This window comes from Carcharhinus amblyrhynchos, chromosome 6, assembly GCF_965287045.1.
Source record: "Carcharhinus amblyrhynchos chromosome 6, sCarAmb.v2.hapA, whole genome shotgun sequence".
Taxonomy (NCBI): domain Eukaryota; kingdom Metazoa; phylum Chordata; class Chondrichthyes; order Carcharhiniformes; family Carcharhinidae; genus Carcharhinus; species Carcharhinus amblyrhynchos.
This window is the reverse complement of record NC_137329.1, coordinates 37324458-37343416: the sequence shown is the minus strand read 5'-3', so window position 1 is coordinate 37343416 and position 18959 is coordinate 37324458. Positions and strand designations below refer to the sequence as shown.

Genomic DNA, 18959 nt, shown 5'->3' with positions numbered 1-18959 from the left:
CTGTGGACTGAACCACCCAAGATGAAGTGGTCTTGTCCTCTGAACGTTACACAGGATGGACAGGTACCCTGCTCCCAAGTATTAAGTTCAGCCTGTGGTCTAGAAGCGATGTAGAAATTGTAATCTGAAACCATAAGAGTGACACAGAGAAGGTGCTTTATAATGAATTGTATTAATGAGAAGGCTTATAATTTCAAAATCCAGACCAATTACATTTCCATGATTATTTTAAGGATTGGGAGATTATGGCCTGAATTTTCATTGAGTTGAGATGACACATTTGTGGGCACATTCCCCCAAGGTGGGCGGACTGAGCCAGGAATTTTCCCAACTCCCCTTGCTTCAGGGAAAATTCAGGCCTTTTGCTCAATTTATGGTCAATTTACCTCAAAGACTCAGTTCATCTACGTTGTCTTTGGGAATAATTCATCCTGTGTTGACATAGTCTAGGATATATTTTCAGTGTTCGTGTGCAGCTTCACAGTTCATTTTAAAAATTTCCTTTTGACGGAGTTTGCAGTAAAGTGCAAAGAATGCATACTGATTTTGATATGCATATGAATTATTCACTAATAATTTCCATTTATTTTTCAGCTTTTGACATGAAGAAAGATTTAGAGGCATTAATTGCAGAAGAACGTGCTGAAATAATTTCCAATTACAACAAGGTACTGTGTAATTTACAAAACAGAACAAAGGAATTAACTACAGTGCTACATGAAAATTGTGAATAGGAACTGAAGGGATGCTTTTATTTTTCACTCTAACATTTTGCACTGTACATTAATATCTCCTTTTACGTTGCCTTTAAAACATATGAAGATGAATTTCATATGGAATATAAATCAGGTAGGCAATGTATTAAAATTTAAACCTTTTTGACTTGTGGCCCCTGTTATGATGTAGAAAATACAATAGGCACCTAGCTGATCTGGAAGGGTAAAATTTGGTAACATGTAATGATTTAGAAGAGTCCGCAGCAGCGCCATGAATAGGAGGAGTAGATGTGTCAGGAGTGAAAGTATGTAACCTTTAGAGCAGAAACCAACATTTTTGCAGAACCAACAATTGTCAGTACATTAAACATAGAACTTTTTAAGGTTCCATATCTGTCAGGGACTACAATAAAAATGTGGCACATCTTCATTGCCTGACTCCAATTGAGTATACCACAGAAAATAACCTTTTTCCTAAGTTGTATTGTTTATGTTTGGTGAGTAGGAACAGGAATTGATCATATAATGCAGGCAAGAGACTGCAATGGCCTTTGTGTTGCAGTTATTTAATTTAGCAACTAGGAACAGGAGTAGACCATCTGGTCCCTTGAGCCTGCTCCACCATTCGATAAGGTCGTTACTGATCTTTTTATGGACTCACCTCCACTTACTCGCCCACTCACCATAATCCTTAATTCCTTCACTATTCAAAAATCTCTCTATCTTTGTTTTAAAAACATTCAATGAGGTATCCTCAACCTCTTCACTGGGCAGGGAATTCCACAAATTCACAACCTTTTGGGTAAAAAAGTTCCTCCTCAACTCAGTCCTAAATCTGCTTCACCTTATTTTGAGGCTATGCCTCCTAGTTTTAGTTTCACCCGTCAGTGGAAACAGCCTTCCTGTTTCTACCTTATCTATCACCTTCATAATCTTGTATGTTTTTATAAGATCTCCCCTCATTTTTCTAGCTTTCAATGAGTATAGTCCAAGTCTACTCAGTCTCTCCTTATAAGCCAGCCCCCTCAACTCCAGAATCAATCTAGCGATAAGCTGGATGAGGCTAGGTTATGAAGCCCCACCAGTTTTGGTGGGAGATTTGCTCACCTAAATTAAAGTCCACTGAAACAGTGGCACAGATAAAAACTCAGAGGTAAGTCAATGCTTTCATTTTGTCTGCTAGTTTGGTCCGTGGTTTTAAGTTCAGGTTTTGCAGTAGAAATTTGAAAAAACTCTTGTAAAGTCAAAATAGGCTTTGTATGGTTGGCACATGACATATATTTCTTTTTATAAAAAAGGTTTAATGATTTGGCATTATTGTTTCTCAGATGCTTCTTTCAGTTTCACCTCTGATAGTATTTCCGTTCCCCTTATCCTTTGGTAATAGGGAAGACAGATAGGATTTAGTTAGTTTCCCTGACACTATGTGAACTCAGTGACCATTTTCCAACAATCTGAAAAGAGTAAGAGATCTGTAAATATCTCCGTCTATATGCAATTCATACAAAATGTCCCTGAATCTGTTTATATATTACATAGTAATATGGCTTACCTTGCCTACCAAACTTAACAACAGTGTTAAGTTGGTTGAAGACATGCGCTCTGGCAACAGTTCTCCAATTTTCCAAAAACATCAGCATGCTCATGCTTTGGCATAAAAGTCTATGCCACTCACGTCAATGTGTTTTTCCTATAACTCACGAGGAAAACCCAACAGAAAAAATACAAAGCATGCAGTGAACATAACATACTTGCACTTAACTGACTCACGTGGTGACCAAGGTCGTCGTCATTCACTGGTTGAGATTAGTTTCGTTCGATGAGAAGATTCTGTGTGGGATGTGGTTGTGTAAGGAACAATTATCTTTTAAAATTCTCATATACATGGGTGCAATTCAGGTGCATAGACTGCATTATTAAACCATTTTTTGTGGGCTTGGTGCAGTAGTCCTTAATACCACAGGTATGTACAATATTTTTTATATTTGTTCATGGGACGTGGGTGTCACTGGCTAGGCCAGCATTTATTACTCATTTTTAATTGTCCTTGAGAAGGTGGTGGGGGGCTGCTGCAGTCCATGTCTTATTGGAATACCCATAGGACTGTTCCGGGGAGTTCCAGAATTTTGACTCAGCAATATAAGCAACAGCAATATTCTTCCGACTCAAGATGGTGTGTGAATTGGAAAGGAACTTGTAGGTGATGGTGTTCCCATGCATCTGGTGCCCTTGTCTTCTACATGGTAAAGGTTGTGGTTTGGAATGTGCTATCAAAGGAGCCTTGGTGAGTTCCAATATAATGTCGAATATGGTACTCACTGCGGTCACTGTGTATCGGGAATGGAGAGTGAATGCTTGTTGTGGTGGATGGGGTGCCAATCAACCATACTGCTTTGTCCTGGAAGGTGTTGAGTTTCTTCTGTGTTGTTGGAGCTAAACCCATCCAGGCAAGTGGGGAGTATACCATCAAACTCCTGACTTATGCCTTGTAGATGGTGGACAGATTTTGGAAAGTCAGGAGGTGAGTTACTCCCCATAGGATTTCTAGCCTCTGACCTGCTCTTGTGGCTACAGTAATTTATATAGGTAGTCCATTTCAGTTTCTGATCAATGCTAACTCTCCCAGGATGTTGATAGTGGGAGATTCAGCATGGTAGTGCTATTGAAAGTCAAGGGGCGATGATTAGATTCTCTCTTGCTCGAGGTGATCCTGGCCCTTGTGTGACACAAATGTTACTTGCCACTTGTCAGCCAAAACCTGGATATTGTTCGGATCTTGCTACAGTTGGACTACTTCAGTATCTGAGGAGTCATGAATTGTGCTAAACATCATGCAATCATCAGCGAACATCTCCACTTCTGACCTTATGATGGAGGGACGGTAATTGATGAAACGTTTGAAGTTGGTTGGACGTAGAACAATATCTTGAGAAGCTCCTGCAGTGATGACTTTCAACAGCCATGACTATTTTCTCTTGTGCTACAACAAGCAAAGAGTTTCCACTCTGATACCCATTACTCCAGTTTTGCTAGGGCTCCTTGATGCCACACTCAGTCAAATACTGCTTTGATGTCATGGGCAGTCCCTGTCACCTCACCTCTTCAGTTCAGCTCTTCTGTCCATGCTTGGTCCAATGCTGTAATGAGGCCAAAAGCTGTGTTGCCCTGGTGGAACCCAAATTGAGTACCAGTGAGTCTTGTTGTTGAATAAGTGCAACTTGATATCATTGTCAATGGCACTTTTCACACTCCATGATGATCGAGAGTAGACTGATGGGGCACTAATTGACCCGATTGGATTTGTCCTGCTTTTTCTGAACACTACATATCTGGGCAATTTTCCACATTGCTGGGTAGGTGCCTGTGTTGTAGCTGTATTGGAACTGCTTGGCTAGGGGCATGGCTATTTCTGAAGTACAGGTTTTCATTACTATTGCTAGAATGTTGTCAAAGCTCATAGATTTTGCAGTATTCAGTAGTTTCAGCTATTGCTTGATATCACATGGAGTGAATCAAATTGACTGAAGACTGGCATCTGTGATGCTACGGATCTTAGGGGAAGACTAAGATTGATCATCCACTTGACACTTCTGGCTGAAGTTGGCTGCTAAAGCTTCAACCTTTTGCACTGATGTGCTGGGTTCCCCGTCATTGAGGATGGGGATATTAGTGCAGTCTCCTCCTGTTAGTTTTTTAGTTGTCCACCATCAAATCCTGCCACATTATAGAAAGATGACCTCAGGTTTCATGACTGGATTTTAGGTATATTGTATAACTGTGTTTTCAATGTTAATTTGGGTCATTGGCCCAGTTAATTTTAATGTGGGGATAGGGAAAGGATAGAAACAGAGAGTTCTGATGTAGAAAAAAGAAATAAGATGAGAATGGTGAGTCCTTGTATGGAATGGAGTAACTGCAGTGAGTCATGATGTGGGAAGAAGCTGAATGGGGGAGTTCAGCCTTGATGTGGGCAGCAGTGGCTGCATCTGAAGTACTGAGTAACTCAGGATGTGGGAGTAGGACAACTGGGCTTGAGTCATGATATACAAGAGTGCTTCTTTGTTTAAAAGAAAGTTATATAAAAGTAGATGACTATACTTTTCAAATTGCAATAGATGCACTGTAAGTTGTTTGCAGTATGTATACGTGGGTTTTTTAAAATTCATTTACATAATGTGGGTGTTGCTGGCTAGGCCAGCATTATTATCCATCCCTAAATGCCCTTGAGAAGATTTTGACCCAGTGATAGTAAAGGAACAGTGATATGTTTCCAAGTCGGGATGGTGAGTGGCTTGAAGGGGAACTTCCAGGTAGGAGTGTACCTATGTGTCTGCTGCCCTTGTCCTTCTAAATGGTAGCGGCCATGGGTTTGAAAGATGCTGCCTGAGGAGCCTTGGTGAGTTTCTACACTGCACCTTCTAGCTAGTACACACGGCTGCCACTGTGTCGGTGATGGAGATTTTGAATGTTTGTGGAAGGGGTGCCAAATAGCGGGGCTGCTTTGTCCTGGATGAAGTCAAGCTTCTTGAGTGTGGGAACTTTCTCACCCTGCCAAGTGGAGAGTATTCCATCACACTTCTGACTTGTGCCCTGAAGATAGTGGACAGGCTTTGGGCTGTCAGGAGGTGATTTACTCACCACAGGATTCCTAGCCCTTGATGTGCTCTTCTAGCCACAGTAATATATGGCTAGTGCAGTTCAGTTTCTGAAGAATGACAACCTTCAGGACGTTGATAGTAGTGATAGCAATGGTAATGTTATTGAATGTCAAGGGATATCGGTTAAATTTTCCCCTATTGGAGATAATCATTGCCTGGCACTTGTATGGTGTGAATATTACTTGCCATTTGTCAGCACAAATCCCTAGACATTGCCCAAGTCTTGCTATATTTGGACATGGACTGCTTTAATATCTGAGGAGTCGCGAATGATGCTGATAAGTGTGTAATTATCAGGGAACAACTCCACTTCTGACCTTCTGATGGAAGGAAGGTAATTGGTGAAGCAGCTGAAGGTGGTTTGGCTGAGGACACTACATGGAGGAACTCCTAATGTAATATCTTGGAACTGAAATGATTTACTAGCAATATAGGTAATAAAATTGTTTTCATTGATGGTTATAACGAAATAGAAAGCTGTTATGAACAGAAAACAGGAAAATGCATTTTCTTTTCCAGATGTTGACTTTTTTGATTAAATGTTTTCATTATTAATTTCATTTGCATACATGACAAATATATAAAACTTCAAAACTCAACTACATTAGTAAAGAATCATGCAGAATGTTCCTATGATGGTGACTTATCTCCACTAGTGCGAAGGTTCATCTGTGCCCACAAGGTGCCTGTCATTTCCTCAACTTTCCACTATGTGTAGGTGTATCCTCATGATCTGAGATTGAGGTGGCCTGCTGACTTCCATGCCCTGCTTCTTGAGAGAGGCCTAGACTTTGAGGTACCAGGCCTACTTTGGGGCTATGTGGGTGTTGCAGTGCTACCTTTCTGCTGTGTGGAGCTGGAGTGTGTCATTTACAGGGAGGGCGGGGGGGGTGTCAGATAGGCTGGGCACCCTCAGAGTCTCTTAGGTGGAAATCCCCAGGCTACGCTCCAGCTGATCCTTTTCCTTTTGTGTGCCCAAGGGCCCTGGACTCCTCCATGGGATGGATGAACAGTTGGAGTGAGATTCAGAAGCCCCACCATCCTCTGGTGCTGACACTTATGGATTGCCTCTAGTGCAGTTCATGAGCTGAGCCACGGAGTGAACATCCTTCTGCACCAAGGCCTCCACTGCAGATGCCACTCGAACAATGTTGGCCTCATTGCATACACGTGACAACACTATCTCGTCCGTCTGTTGACCTTGCAGTGTGGTGAAAGATGCTGTTATCCCTTCCTGATGCTTATGACTCTGCCTTCAATGGCTTTGGGACAGCTGTACCTCAGGACATATTATCGACCTAGGGCTCAACAGAGTCCCGGGCTTCAGCATCTCTCCGAGTGCTGGATCCCTGGAATGTCCTTTCCTCCACCTGCTGTGGACGTTCAGTGTGAGGTGCTCACCAGGGAGTGCCCCAGAAGCCTGCTGCCAGGTTATTCCCACCAAAGTGTAAGTATTTACGCTGGTGGAGGGTGATAACTGTGAAGCCTGCATGATGCTTGTCCCAAGATATCTTCGTCGGAACTGCTCTGGTGTGGTCTCCAGAGGGTGTGAGGAGGGTTCAGGCTGGTTAACTGATTGACTTGAGAGATGGCACTAGTGCATCACATGGATAGACTGATGTAAGGAAGTTAAGTCACGTGAGGCTTCACCATGGCTGCATGTGTTGAGGGTTTTCACTTTTATCTCTGCCTATACCTCACCCTCTGCACAGTGACAATCCTGCTCCCCACCGGCTAGTTCAAGTGTTCTTTCCTCAAAGCATGTTAAGATTTTCAGCTTGGGTATGGTTCCAGCTGGTTGCGCCCGCTCACACTGTTGAGTTCGAGTTTATCCTGCAATGAAACAGATAGGGGGAGTATGGGTGGAAGCCCTGTTAAGTTGATGGTAATGGAGCCTGCCATGATTGGAAGATGAGTGGCAGCAGGGATGTGAGGAGCAGATTATCTACTGGAGGATGCGGGGAGGATGAGGAGGGTGACATGATGTGTTGGCACCCATGAGGTGGCTGGGAGAGAGGTCACTGTGGGGATGTGATGAGTATGTTAGGAGGTGCAACAGGGGAGACATTAGGAGACAGACTTACCCTGGTTGCTCAAAGAAGGTTATTCAGCTTTTGGCACTATAGCCCATCTTCAAATGGAGCGAGCTGGCATTTACTACCACATCCACAGCCTCCCAGGCAGAGATGGTGACCTTGCTTATTAGATGTCTGGATGTCATTGCCTGTGCTTGACACCATTAAGAACTTTTGTGGGGACTCCCACCATGGAACATGATAATGTTTTCCTGACAGCCATCTTCCTAACTGGACTTGAAACAAGTGCTGCGAAGGTGTTTAAAAGGAGCACCCCACTGATTGCAGAGATTAATTTTTCCTGGTGTGAGCAAATCAGAGGCAAACTGCCATATGCATGACATGAAACAATTGGAAAAAAAATTAAAGGCTGGATATACAATTAGTTTTCTTGCTCTTGCAGTAACGGATTTCTTCCCTGTTTTCTTGCCAGGACCAACACTTTGAAAAAATATTGAACATTTTGCCCTCAGTGCATGCATCCCTTACTTATTCCATATATACTGCAGGCTGAATGCTACTGATGAAAAGATAAATTATTTCTTGGCTAACCTAAGGTGGAGCAAAGACGAATACTGCAGACAACAGTCAAACTGGTCTTCTGTGTCCAGTCATCCCTTTTCCCAATAGAACCATTCTACAGGCAGGTGGTCTGTGTCCAAGTAGCTGATTTGGAGAAAACCCTGAATAACAAGCTGCGTCGGGATGCTAAATTGTTGCCCGCACCTCTCTGGTTTTGTGGAAATGAAGCTTAACGCCTAATTTGAACCAATCTTTGAGTCAGACATATGTTACAACTATGCCTCTCATTTCACAACTATTTCGTGCAAAATTGTTTCCTCAGTCGATGAGTTTATGCCTAGGCAAGTTCATGTGGTTAAGTATGGATTTAAGTACTATTAAACAGAATTGTCAAAACATGAGGAAATTACAAACTGAAAACAGAAAATGCTGGAAAATCTCAGCAGGTCTGACAGCATCTGTGGAGAGAGAATAGAATCAACATTTTGAGTCTAGACCCTTTGTCAGAGGAAATTATAAAATGTGTTGCATGCTGGCATTATCAGCAATAGCACATTGTTCACAATAAGAAGTTATTGCCCAAAATATGTGCAGACAGGAAGAAAAGTGCTCTCAATAGATTGTTCCCGTATTCGGCCTGCATTCTGTGTGAGAAAAAAGATTGTCGTTTTTAATTTATATGCGATCTGTAGGATCTGAAAGATGATTAATCTTAAAATGAATTATTCCATGCCGTGTGCACCTATTGATAGTGCTTACCAAAACACATTTAAAAAATCAAGACTCTAGTTTTCAGTCTACTCACCGCATCTTTCCAATAAAATGGAAAACTAATGTCCAGGAAAAAAACAAAAATACAAATAAAAATAGAAAATACTGGAAATACCCACCAGGTCCAACAGCATTTGTGGTGAGAAAAACAGTTAATGTTTCAGGTCAGTGACTGAAAATAAATGTCAGAACTGGGAAAAGCCAGAAATGTAATGGGTTTTAAACAATTACAGAGGCAGTGAAAGGGACAGGATGGATGTGGAAGAACAAAACAAAAAGTCATTGATTGGGTGGAAGGTGGAAGAAATTAAATGAGAAAAGGAATAATGGTGCAAAGCTTAGTGAGACAAAAAAGAAAGTCAATGCCACTATTCTGAACAGGAAATGGGGGATGATGATCTATTGAATGTGGAGAACAATAATGATAGGTGAGGTCAAAGGAAACTCTTGTTTTTCTGGGAGGGAGGTAAAGGAATGAGATCAGAAGTGTATGAAATGGAATGGACATGGTTGAATGACCAGACAACCAGGATTGTGAGGCATTCTCAATCGGGGAAAAAGTAAGACTTCTCAGAAGTGCTGGAATTCAAGGTTACATCATTGGAATACTTGCAACAAAGAAACTGGGAGAACAGAACAGAGTCCTCATAAGAGACAAGGTGGGAAGAAATATTGTCAAGGTAGCTGTGGGGATTGGTGGCCTTATAATAAAAGTTGATAGCAGGAAATGGGGGCGGAGAAGTCGAGCAAGGGAAAGAAAGAGTTAGGGCTGGAACACGGGAAGGTGAGCGAAGAATGGAAATTGGAAACAAAGTTAACGAGAGAGCAGAAAACTGTAACAATATATTGTGAAAAGAGATAAAGGAGGGGACTAAAGTGTCGAAACAAAGAATATTCTACATATCTCACAAAAAGGCGGACATATCTGGGACCCACATGGGTTCCCACAGCCTTTTACTTGGAAGAAATGAGTGGAGTTAAACAAGTTGTTCAGCCAGCCAGTGGAGGGTGGTGAGTGATTTGGACTGATTTGGCCTCAAGGAAAAAGCAAAGAGCCCTAAGACCATACTGGTTGGTTTGGAGGTGTAGAGGAATTGGACGCCTGTGGGAAAAGGAGACTGTTGGGACCAGGAAGTTGGAAAGTTACAGAAGGCATCTGGAGCTGGAAAGTGACTGGACAAGGGGAGAAAGAAAAGAATCAAGATGGTAGTAAGAATCAGTTCAGTGGGGCAGGAACAGGCTGATATAATGGGTCTTCCAGGGATGACCTGCTTGTTGGTCTTGGGAAGGATGTAGCAGTAGGTTATTCAGGGTTAGGGGGCTATTAGTTTGGAGCCATGGAGGAAAGTTTTTAGAGGAGATGAGGTCGGTTATATTCTTGGAAACAATGACTTACGTTTGCTGATTATTAAAAATAAAAGTCAGAACAAATATGCGTATTTTTGGTTTTAGAAATCTATTAAACAAATGCCGGCCAATTTGAGGTGCCAGTACATGTTACACTGATAAGCTGATGTCAAACTTACTGCAAATGGAAATGAGCAAATCCAAGAAATGTTGTACAAATGCAATCTACAATTCCAACAAAGGCATGATCAGAGTTTTCTCAAACTGAATTACAGTTTATCCAGTGCAAAATTTGAGATGTAGTGGATTGTACAATTCCTCACCATTAATGAGTGTTTTATAATCAGAACACATGTTGCCATATTTTTGCAAGCTTTAAACATTGGTCTGTCTGCATCAATGCTGAGCTTGTCCATTAAAATAACAAGTGTATTCTTACCAGATGAAATCATGCAAGGTTTCATATATATGTGTATTATATATATAGAATATGGTATTTGAATTCTGTTGCAGATTATATTCTCAGAACTAACTGATCATAAAGTAACTGCAATCAATCAGTAAATCATTGACACTTGGTGTGATTTTAACTGCGCCAGTGGAATCTGGGTGGGTGATCACTTAAAAATATCCAGAATATTTACTTGCCCTGTACAAACCCAAACTTAGTGGGGTCCCTTTTTGTGTGTGCGTGTTGAGTTTCCGTAACATAATTGGAACCTATTTATAATTTGATACCCTGAATGGGAGGTCACGATAAGTTTTCTACCTGATGAAGAGCATTCGGGTCAGACTGACCTTATTTCGTCTGAAATCTTTCCTCCATGACTCCAACCTCATAGTTCCCTCATTCCAAATAACCCACTGCTACGTTTGTTTTTATTTTCTTTACGGATACTGAAGGAACAAGACCACTTGTTTCAAAGAAGAACAAAGAACAAAACAGCCCATGAAACAGGCCCAACGAGTCCACGCCACCATTTTAACATTATGAGTCCCCCCTCCACCCATGACCCTTGTCTATGCTTTTGGCATTCCACATTGAGGGAAGACTAATATAGGGACAATTTGTTACAGCAGTCAGCCTAATAGCACATCTTTGGGGTGTGGGAGGAAACCGGAGCACCCGGAGAAAACCCACACAAGCACGGGGAGAATGCATAAACTCCCACAGACATTGGCCCAAATCCATGTATCTGTACAACAAACAGTGATAATCACTGAGCTGTCGTGTTGCCCAGCATCTGGTCCAGTTTAAGCGTACACTAACGACATGAAGTACAAGGCTATTCTCGAAACAACCAAGAGCAGCCCTCGTACGACCCATCTCGTGTGTGCCCCTTGTTGGACAACAAGGCGGACCGAAGCACCTGTGGATTAAAAGAGAAAAATATCAGTATCATCCACATCCTTATACATTCCCAGGGACGTCCCAAGGCTCCTGAACCTTATTTAAAACAGCCTCCTATATCCGTCCATCTCCATCCCGCTCATGTGCCTGTCTAAGTAACTCTTAAACAACTCCAGCGAGCCTGCCTCCACCACCTTGCTTAGCAAAGCATTCCATACCCCCACTACCCTCCCTCTAACATCTGAATTATACCCCCACCCCACCCCAAGCCCGTGGCCCCTCGTAATATGCATTTCCAACCTAGGAAAAAGCTTACCACTGTTTACACTATCTATACCCTTCATAATCTTACACACCTCTATTAGATCTCCCCTCAGTCACCATCTGTCAAGGGAAAACAGCCCCAATTTGCTCAATCTTTCCTCATAACCCAGTCCTTCCATACCAGGCAGCATCCTGGTAAACCTCCTCTGCATTCTCTCCAGGGTCTCCATGTCTTTCAGGTAGTAAGGCGACCAGAACTGGATGCAGTATTCCAAATGCGTCCTAACCAACGTTCTATACAACTGCAACATTAGACTCCAGCTCTTATACTCTATACCCCTTCCTATAAAGGCTAACATACCATAAGCTTTCTTCACAACCTTCTCCACTTCTACTGCCACCTTCAAAGACTTGTGCATTTGCACCCCCAGGTCCCTCTGTGTTTCTATACTCATTATAGGTCTACCCTTGATCATATAACTCCCCCCTACATTATTTCTGCCAAAATGCATCACCTCACATTTTAGGATTAAACTCCATTTGTCATTCATCTGCCCAATATACCAGTCTACCTATATCCCGTTGTATTGCCTGACACTGCTCCTCACAGCCCGCCAATCCAGCCATCTTAGTGTCATCTGCAAATTTGCTGATCACACCACTTACTCCCTCTTCCAAGTCATTTATGTATATTACAAATAGAAGAGGTCCCAGTACTGATCCCTGCGGCACACCACTAGTGACAGACCTCCAGCTAGAAAAGGACCCTTCCACTACTACTCTCTGTCTCCTCTTACCAAGCCAGTTATCAATCCATCTAGATACCTGGTCTTGCATTCCATGAGCCTTAACCTTTTCAACCAACCTACCATGAGGGACTTGGTCAAACGCCTTACTGAAATGCATATAGACAACATCAACGGCTCGTCCTTCGTCGACCGTTTTTGTCACTCCCTCAAAAAATTCTACCAGATTCGTAAGGCAAGACTTCCCCTTAACAAAGCCATGCTGCGTATCCCTAATCAGATCACAACGCTGTAAATGCCCATACAGCCTATCCCTAAGAATTCTCTCCATCAACTCGCCTACCACTGATGTCAAACTCACCGGCCTATAGTTACCAGGATTATCCCTCCTACTCTTTTTAAATAACAATTTCTGCTGTTTTCTGCCTACTTTCCAGCCAAAATAGGGAGGGTACAGTGTTCGCAGTAGGATTTATGTGAAACCTAAGAATTGTGGACTTTGCGCATCAGGTTTCAGAATTATATTTTACTGGTCAGAGACTAGTCTGTATTTAATTTGGCCTTTGTAATAACTGTTGAAATTAGGATCCTGATGTTCACTAAATATTTAATAAGTTTTTCCATGGCTACAGCCAAATCTTTTGTGACAGATATAGAGTTGAAACTAAATTGATTTTCTACATCTGTATGGTCATTGTTAAGAATAGCAGTTGTGATATAACATATACAAAGCTGAAGAGGAAGATGTGGATAGAATAAATCAACTTGTCTCTTCTTTTAGTGTCCAATGCTCGATGAAGCATGTGTCTACTCAGTAATGGTGCAATGTAACCTTTTTACCAGAATATGACAACAATTTTTTTCCTTCATATTGGACACCAAAACTATGTAAATCAATGATCTTAGAGATGATCTGTATGGCTCTCTACAAGACACAGAAGATGAAGTAAACATTCAATTATTCACAAAATTACAACTGCAGTCCCATCTTAAGAATTTCTAGTGATTATATATTTCCATTTCATCCCATTTCAACTGCACAGTTAACTGTTACTTGCTGTGCAAATTATGAAAGAAACTGAGGGATAGTATTAATTGTCACTTAGATACAGACTAATAAAGGACATAGATTGTCCAATTAAGCCTGGCTAACTTGGTTGTTTTATTTTAGGAGGGCTGATTAAAGATTGGACTACATGTTTGATGTCAGTCTACATGAATTTTAAGAAGGCTTTGGCAAGGCCCCACATGGCAGACTGGTCATAAAAGGCCTTATGATATCCAAGGGAAAGCAATAAGTTAAATTCAAAATTGGCTCATTGACATTAAGTGGAGTGTAATGGTTTTCCAATGTTTATTTAGCTGGAAGGCTGTTTCTAGTAGGATCTGTAGGGCTCAGTACCAAGTTCCTTGCTTTGTGTGATATATAATCAATGATTTAGAATTAATTATAGAGGGCATAATTAAGAATTTTGTGGGTGATTCAAAAATTAGCTGCTCATTTCTGTTTTATCATTGCTTGACAGACAGCTGCAACAGTAGATATATATGTGTTGGTTGTATTTTTTGCAAATTCTTACTATGTTATGAATAAAACCCTGTGTGGTGCTGTAGTGCAGTCCCTTGATCCCTTCATGCCTCAGTGCAGCAGTCAAGGATGATTATGTAACATGTTTTTATGTCTTTACCAATGCTGGGTAATAGATTACTATGGCTGCAGCTTGAGTAAATGATGAATGTTCAATTTTTGACATATTATCACAGGAAAATGTCATTAATCAGTATAGGAGATTATCTTGAGATGAAAGTCAGACGGCATACATATGAATTCTTAGGCTTGAAGTTTAGAGCTCCTTATATTGGATTGAGTTATTCGGGTCACCCCTTAAGAGGTAAGGAAGGAATGCTAGGAGAAAAATGTGAAGAAAAGTTTATCTTCAACACGTAAACATCATAAGTGTGTCTAAGAGCAGCATAAAACTACATCATGAACTTAGCATATTATCTGCTGCTGAGCTACTAAATAAATGCGTATCTGTTCATTTATATAGTGCATTTTGCCATATAGCAATTAGAATTTTGTTATTAATTGTTAACTGACAGTTGTCCTTTCTATAAATGTTTTGACACTGTTTCTGCAAGTTACCTTAACGTAAGTTATCTCTAAAATATTAATATAAACCATGAAATTAGACTATCATACCGTTATTGCAGCTGCCTTGTATTCTTAAGAAGCAAGATATTAGAACATAGAACATTACAGCGCAGTACAGGCCTTTCGGCCCTCGATGTTGCGCTGACCAGTGGAACCAATCTGATGACCCTCTAACCTAAACTATTCCAATGTTATCCATATGCCTATCCACTGACCATTTGAATGCCCTTAAAGTTGGCGAGTACACAACTGCTGCAGGCAGGGCATTCCATGACCTTACTACCCTCTGAGAAAAGAACCTACCTCTGACATCCGTCCTATAATTACCACCCCTTAATTTAAAGCTATGTCCCCTTGTGTTAGCCATCACCATCCGAGGTAAAAGGCTCTCACTGTCCACCCTATCCAATCCTTTGATCATCCTGCACGTCTCAACCAGGCCACCTCGCAACCTTCCCCTCTCCAATGAAAGTCCCTCTCCAATGAAAGTCCCTCAGCCTTTCCTCACAAGACCTTCCCACCATACCAGGCAACATCCTGGCAAACCTCCTCTGCACCCCCTCCCCCCAATGCCTCCACACCCCTCCTACAATGCGGCGACCAGAACCGCACGCAATACTCCAAGTGCGGCCGCACCAGAGTTCTGTACAGTTGCAACATGACCTCACGGCTCCGAAATTCAATCTCTCTACCCCCTGTATGTTCGGGGTAAGTTTTTCACTCAGAGGGTGGTGAGTGAGTGGAATCGGCTGCCATTGGTGGTGGTAGAGGCAAACTCACTGGGGTCTTTTAAGAGACTTCTGGATGAGTACATGGAATTTAATGGGATTGAGAGTTATAAATAGGCCTGGTAGGTATGGATATGATCGGCGCAACTTGTGGGCCGAAGGGCCTGTTGTGCTGTAGTGTTCTATGTTTTATGTTCCATGTTCTAACTTCAACAAGACGCTCCAACTCCTGTATTTGATTTGATTTATTATTGTCATATGTATTAACATACAGTGAAAAATATTGCTCTTTGCATGCTATGCAGACAAAGCTTACCGTTCATAGAGAAGGAAAAGAGAGAGTGCAGAATGTAGTGATACAGTCATAGCTAGGGTGTAGAGAAAGATCAACTTAATGCGAGATAAGTCCATTCAAAAGTCTGACAGCAGCAGGCAAGAAGCGAGGTATACATGGAGGGGTGGTAAATTGGATTAGACATTGGCTCAATGGAAGAAGCCAGAGTGTGGTAGTGGAGGATTGCTTCTCTGATTGGAGGCCTATGACTAATGGTGTGCCACAGGGATCGTTGTTGGGTCCATTGTTATTTGTCATCCATATCAATGATCTGGATGATAATGTGGTAAATTGGATCAGCAAATTTGCTGATGATACAAAGATTGGAGGTTAGTGGACAGTGAGGAAGGTTTTCAAAGCTTGCAGAGGGATTTGGACCAACTAAAAAAAAGGGCTGAAAAATGGCAGATGGAGTTTAATGCAGACAAGTGTGAGGTATTGCACTTTGGAAGGATAAACCAAGGTAGAACATACAAGGTAAATGGTAGGATGCTGAAGAGTGTAGTAGAACAGAGGGATCTGGAAATAGAGATACATAATTCCCTAAATGTGGCGTCGCAGGTGGTTAGGGTCGTAAAGAGTGCTTTTGGTACATTGGTCTTTATAAATCAAAGTATTGAGTATAAGAGTTGGAATGTTATGGTGAGGTTGTATAAGAAGACATTGGTGAGGCTGAATTTAGAGTATTGTGTGCAGTTTTGGTCACCTAATTACAGGAAGGATATTAATAAGGTTGAAAGAGTGCAGAGAAGGTTTACAAGGATGTTGCCAGGACTTGGGAAACTGAGTTACAGAGAAAGGTTGAATAGGTTAGGACTTTATTTCCTGGAGCGTAGAAGAATGAGGGGAGATTTGATAGAGGTGTATAAGATTTTGATGGGAATAGATAGAGTGAATGCAAGCAGGTTTTTTCCACTGAGGCTAGGGGAGAAAAAAACCAGAGGGCTTGGGTTAAGGGTGAAGGGGGAAAAGTTTAAAGGGAATATTAGGGTCGGCTTCTTCACGCAGAGAGTGGTGGGAGTGTGGAATGAGCTGCCGGATGAAGTGGTGAATGCGGGCTCACTTTTAACATTTAAGAAAATCTTGGACAGGTAAATGGATGAGGGGGGTGTGGAGGGATATGGTCCAGGTGCAGGTCAGTGGGACTAGGCAGAAAAATGGTTCAGCACAGCTAAGAAGGGCCAAAAGGCCTGTTTTCTGTGCTGTAGTGTTCTATGGTTCTATGGTAAGCTGTTCTTGAGTCGGTTGGTACATGACCTCAGACTTTTGTATCTTTTTGCCGGTGGAAAAAGGGGGACGAGAGAATGTCCGGGGTGCGTGGGATCCTTAATTATGCTGGCTGCTTTGCCGAGGCAGTGGGAAGTTTCGACAGAGTCAATGGATGAGAGGTTGGTTTGCATGATGGATTGGGCTATGTTTACGGCCTTTTGTAGTTTCTTGCTATCTTGGGCAGAGCAGGAGTCATACCAAGCTGTGAAACAACCAGAAAGAATGCTTTCTATGGTGCATCTGTAAAAGTTGGTGAGAGTTGTAGGTGACATGACAAATTTCCTTAGTCTTCTGAGAAAGTAGAAGCGTTGGTTAGACTTTCTATAGTCTATAGAAAGTTTATAGTTTATAGACATACTTTATAGTTAAGAGACTTTCTTAACTATAGTGTCGGCATGGGGGTCCAGGACAGGTTGTTCGTGAGTTGGACACCTAAAAATCTGAAGCTCTCAATCCTTTCTACTTCGTCCCCATTGATGTAGACTTTATGCTTCCTGAAGTTGATGACAATCCCCTTTTTACTCTAAGTAAATGGGTAATAATTCCCATAACATGAAACATGTCTACTGGAGAAATTATAAAGTGGCCAAATTATATATAAAATATGGATTCAAAATTTGTTATTGCAATTAGTTAATGTAATATTTCTAAATATCTTTTGCTTCCAATTGTCTTTGTATCATTCCTTAAATATATCACTTTTACTCCCTTGAAAATGAGAGCCTTTTACACAAAGTTAAAAAGAATAATGAAAGAAAAATGTTTTTTCAGTCAGGAGAAGAGACATTTTCCTATGCCTAGAGTTTGTAACAAAATCACAGCTACTAGTTGAGTGATTAAAAATTCAAAGTTTTTTTTTAACTGTATGAAGTATGGTGATCTACAATATTTTCTTTCAGTTCACTGCTTTTGGCAATTTTTTTTGTCTTTTAGGGCAATAATAAGTTTTATTGGCGTGGCTAACTACTGCTCCAACAAACATGTATATTAACTTCCATATTACTAACTGTAACTTAAAAATTAAAAATGAGTTTTTTGTTTCATTTTCTGGAGTGTAGTTAGTGAAGTAATCAAATTTTTTTCTGAAAATATGTAAAAATCAGCCTGTTTAGAACTTAATTTTTTTGCACTTTTATGTCCTGAAATGATCTTTATAAGCATGCATGCTTAAACTAGAATTTATTAGATTTACATAAATTTTACAGTACAAATATCAGCCAATTGGTCCAACTTGTCTGTTTTGGTATTTATGCTACACACGAGATTTCTCCCATCTTACTTCATTTAATTTTATTTGCATATTATCCAGTTCCTTTCTATGTCATGAACTTAACTAGCTTTCTTTGATTAAATCTAGTTTTGATAAATGATACTATTTGTCCACCAAAAACGTTCAAATCTGTGACCCTTGTACTTAAGGGAGTTGAGATGGGGGTCTATAAAAGGGATCAGCTGCTGTGAAAGAGAGACACCACTCAGCTATATCATGTCACCACTCTTATCAACCCTTCCACTTCCTGCAATTTGTTGTACTGCTTGTCTGACATCCAGTATTAGCAGATGAGCAGAATTTCTTCCAACTAAGTAGTAGGAAGATTGCCTTTGGCTCCTGCCATAGAATGTGTTCCCAGTTGTCTCATTTGTAAATCAAAGTACCATTTTATTCTTTGGCCATGAACTTAGATAGCATCTTACTGCTCTATAATATCTTATGAGTTTACAGACAGAACATAAGAGGATGCCTGGGAGCATGTTTCTATTTGTGCTTAGCTCATCCTCAGTTGGAATACAAATATTTTAACGAATATGGTCATACTTCATTAAGTGAACATTAAAAATAGAAATGAAAGAATAACCAACCAAAAAGAAAGAAAATGAAAGCTGAAGAAAACTTACTGTTGAGAAGTAAAATCACAAAGTGAAAAAATATTTAGAAATGCTATGGAAACAAAATACTTTCAAAATAAACGTGATGGTTTCAGGAGCTACTCTGATTTTATTCATCACTTAAAAAACATTACAT

The 18959-nt window shown here is 40.9% G+C and overlaps 1 protein-coding gene across 3 annotated transcripts in view; it reads left to right on the top strand.

Moving 5' to 3' along the window:
- The window catches only part of LOC145343827 (uncharacterized), a 252433-nt gene that overhangs the window by 91418 nt on the left and 142056 nt on the right, over positions 1–18959 (top strand). For 2 of the 3 annotated variants that reach the window (XM_080190222.1, XM_080190223.1), the window contains one exon: positions 595–668. The exons of the other annotated variant lie outside the window; for it this stretch is intronic. In XM_080190222.1, the coding sequence (XP_080046348.1) occupies positions 603–668 (66 nt within the window). In that variant the 5' untranslated portion in view covers positions 595–602. The remainder of the gene's footprint in view (positions 1–594; positions 669–18959) is intronic. 3 annotated transcript variants of the gene reach the window in all.